Source organism: Olea europaea, unplaced genomic scaffold (genome assembly GCF_002742605.1).
Source record: "Olea europaea var. sylvestris unplaced genomic scaffold, O_europaea_v1 scaffold4059, whole genome shotgun sequence".
NCBI lineage: Eukaryota > Viridiplantae > Streptophyta > Magnoliopsida > Lamiales > Oleaceae > Olea > Olea europaea.
Genome location: NW_019260252.1, coordinates 10,227 through 14,267, shown reverse-complemented (window position 1 = coordinate 14,267; position 4,041 = coordinate 10,227). Strand labels below are relative to the sequence as shown.

The window sequence follows — 4,041 nt, the reverse complement described above, 5'->3', positions numbered from 1 at the left end:
AAGAGATCTGGGTTAGGATATTTGTTCTGTGTCTGAGCCCCAAATGTAATCATCTTCACTGATGCCTTGGGTCTGAGTTTTTCGGAAGGTTTACTAAATTTCTGTTTCTTATTTTGGGTCTTCTGCAAATATTCTCGAGTTGTTTGCATATTTGGTTCGATATTTGACATGACACACCCTATATCATCAGAATCCACTCCAATCCCTGTCTGTTGGGCCACCCTATTTTAAGCATGTTCCTGGATAAGAAAACATTTTAAACAACATAGTTAAAGAGTGGAAGCTTACCATCACTGTCGATGATTCCGTCGTCAATCAGCTTTGGACAGTTAGCAAGTAAGTTCAACATAGCAGCTGCGGCCGAGCAGAAGGCTACTGTCTTGATTCCCAACTTCTTGGCTAGCTCCAGCGCCCATCCCATGCCATAATCTGCTATAACACACATAATTCTATCTCTATCTGTTTCGTTTATCTTTTGGATTAAGTCCTCCAACTTCCCAGGCATGAAATTCAAAATTGCTTCGGATAATTTTCCCAGTTCATTTCTGTCCTCCCATGGTTCAATTCCATCTGGGATTGCTACCAAATTTACACTTTCTTTTTCTTGTGTGTTTTCTGTCTCTGATAATGCTTCGACAACTCTCTTGTGATTGAATTCCGTATTCACAAATGTGACTTTGATGCCATGTTTTACTAGCCGTAGTGAAACTTCCATTAAGGGGATAACATGGCCTTGTGCTGGATAAGGAATGGCTAGAACATGTGGGGTGGCCATTGTATTTTTCTTCATCCAATGAAGTTGTATTTGTATCATAAACTTCATGCTTATCCTTATACAGGTGTCAATGAAGAAAGGGGGCTTATTTATGCCAATTTTATAAGAGATCTAATTTTTCCTAACTTGGTCCTGGGGTGGAATGGGCTCGGCTGGCTCTTACACGCCCAAGCTTGGCTTCCATTTTTTTTTTTAAATAATAATAAAATAAGGAAAAAACAATTAAAAAAATGAGAAGGTCCAAGAGTTCAAGACAAGCTGGCTCAGCTCGTAAAAAAATCAAGCTCAAGTTAACCCATGACTCGTCTTAATGGGGGCGTGAATAATCAATTGTCCAAATTGGGACGAGCCGAAACAACAAACGGCTCTGCCCATTTGCCACCGATAACTTGGCCCTTGCGACCAATTTCCTTCCAATGTTCTGTAATTTGGACACTGTCATAAGTTGTTTTCATTGGTGTTCTTGCTCTTATATAAATATTAGTCGTTTGCCCGTGTGATACACAAGCTATGTTATTTTTAAAGCAATGTTAGTGTGTCAAAATATTGCATTATGGATGACAAATCTACACAACTAAATACCAATAACATATAACAAGTAATTGATAAAGCAACCTATGCTACACATCTATTAGAAAACAACAGACAGAGCTCCAACTTACGCCCCACGCGGTCACGTTCGATCCATCCCGATAGCGGCCGCAAAACAGCGTGGACAGCACGCTGCAGCAGGATGGAATAGGCAGAATGCAGGCTGCCTAAAATTGTGCAGTTTTCCAGGACATCAATGAGGTTTCTCTAAATCCCGACCCAGCCATTTTGGAGGAAAAATACATGAACCTGCAGCGGGATATTTTGGGGTGCAAGTAGGCAACTTGCACAACTTGTCCACTTGTGCCACTTGCAAGATATTATCAAAGATACAAGCTAAGCGCGAGTTGGCGAAGATATTATCAAAGGTGCAAGCTAAGTACGAGTTGGCAAGAATAATATCTTCTATGCAAGCTAAGATAGAGTTGGCGACAACTTGCAAGGAAAGTTATAACCTTATCCACTTGACAACAACTAAGCATGAGTTGTAAACAACTAGCACGAGTTGTGAACAACTAAGCGTAGGTTGTAAAGTAAGGCCACTTGATCTTAAGGAGGTTTAAGTTTTGCCTATAAATAGAGATGGAAGTCTCATTTGTAAATCATGTAGAGTTGAGTGACTTTATTCCTTAGAGAGATTGTAAAGTTTTCCTTTTCATTTATACAAAGAAAGTTTCCCGACCTACTTGTTTTTCATATATCCTTTACTTCTAAATTCTCCTCTCAACGTGGGTATAATTTAGCCTCCTTGGTTAAATTATTTGTGAGCGTGGAAAGACTGACTTAACGTTTTCTCGTGGGGTGTGGGAATTGTCAAGCGTTAAGGCCGCACGGTTCTAGTTGTTTAACGAAACTAGGTTCGTGACAAGTGGTATCAGAGCCTCGTTTGTAGGTGGTTATAATGGCGGAATCTCAAGAAACTGTTGATATTGAGATTGAGGAGAGGGGTCGAGGTGCTGCCCAAACTGAAGTAAGGAAAACTCGAGGTAAAAGTAAGGTGAGGGAGGCCACCAACATGGAGGGTAAACTTGACCAAATCATCTCAAATATGGGTGATCGGGTCGAATCTCTTGAAAGCTCTTTCGAGGCGTTGGAGGGACACGCCCTTGGAAAGCTAGAAACTCTACAAATCAATGTCCAAGAGGTGATGGACACACAAGCATTGTTGGAAAATGATGTCCAAACGATGAAAGATGATGTTCGAGCTGTGGTAGCCGGACAAACAGCGGTAATGGATGATTTTGGTCGTCTCCAAACCAAATTCATGGATGCCGTTTCCGCCATGCAAGGCCAAGTTAACCAATTGACCGTGATGATGGAGAGAATGAGCAAAGAGCTTGAACAATACAAGCACTCCACTGCCGGTACAAGCAGAGGTGCCGCTTCAACTATTGTTGCCCCAAGGATTGAATACCCGAAGCCTAAACATTATGATGGGCGACGGGATGCCAAAGATGTGGAAAACTTCCTATGGCAAATGGAAGTTTATTTTGAAGGCGTAAATCTTGTTGATGAAACTACGAAAGTCCGGACCGCTTCTATGTATCTTACCGACACCGCATCTCTTTGGTGGCATCGTAAGCATGCCGATGTTGAACATGGAGCTAGTAGAATTGATACTTGGGAAGAGTTCAAAAGGGAGCTAAAAAGGCAATTCTACCCTGAGAACGTTGTATATGAAGCCCGCAAGAAACTAAGGGAATTGAAACAAAAAGGGACCATTCGTGACTATGTCAAAGAGTTCACGACCCTTATGCTTCAAATCCCTAGCATGCCGGAGGATGTCTTGCTATTCTATTTCATGGATGGATGTACAACCTGGGTGCGGCAAGAATTACAACGTCGCGAAGTCAAAAATGTAGATGGGGCAATTGCGGTTGCCGAATCTTTAACGGAGTTCCAAAGGAGTACGGAGTCGTAAGCAAGGACTTTCAAACCAACAAGAGGGAATTTTGGCAGAGGCGGAGGTGATATGCGAAAAGATAAGCAACCGAGTAAGCCGAATTGGAGGCCAAATCCCAAAGTTGATTACAAACCCAGTGGTAACAAGCCAACTACTTGGAGGAAGGAGTATGATGATAAAAAGAGGGGTAATTTTGCTCCTCGTAGCTGCTTCATTTGCAAAGGGCCACATCTCATGTGGGATTGCCCTAAACTTGGATCCTTGGCCTCTATTACGGAGACTCAACAGGAGGCTTCCCATGGCATTGAGGAGGGTGCAAGTCACATGGGTTCATTGCAAATTTTCAATGCTTTGAATGCCAAAACCGTTCCGGGGGTGAACGGAGAAAAAGGATTGATGTTCGTACTTGCTGAAATCAATGGACGACAAACACGGGCATTAGTTGATACCAGAGCTACACACAATTTCATCACGGAGGATGAAGCCCGGAGGCTTGGATTGAACATTCACCATGGAGGTGGATTGATGAAGACAGTGAATGCAATCGCAGAGCCATTAGCGGGCGTAGTTCGAGGAGTGAGACTACGGTTGGGTTCGTGGCATGGACCCGTTGATATATCTGTAGCCCCGATGGATGATTTCAAGCTAGTATTGGGCTTGGATTTCTTAAGGAAGGTTAATGCTATTCTTATGCCTTCCTTTGGTTCGATGTGCATCTTGGAGAAGGGATCTTCATGCATGGTTCCTACCGTTTCCATGGGGATGGAAACAC

At 42.7% G+C, this 4,041-nt stretch overlaps 1 protein-coding gene across 1 annotated transcript in view; it reads right to left on the bottom strand.

The window, feature by feature from the left end:
- LOC111387496 (UDP-glycosyltransferase 83A1-like) overlaps positions 1 to 868 on the bottom strand; it is a 4,638-nt gene extending 3,770 nt beyond the window's left edge. The window contains exon 1 of the mRNA XM_023012055.1: positions 289 to 868. Coding sequence (XP_022867823.1) covers positions 289 to 823 — 535 coding nt within the window. The 5' untranslated portion in view covers positions 824 to 868. The remainder of the gene's footprint in view (positions 1 to 288) is intronic.
- Positions 869 to 4,041: the final 3,173 nt, after the last annotated feature.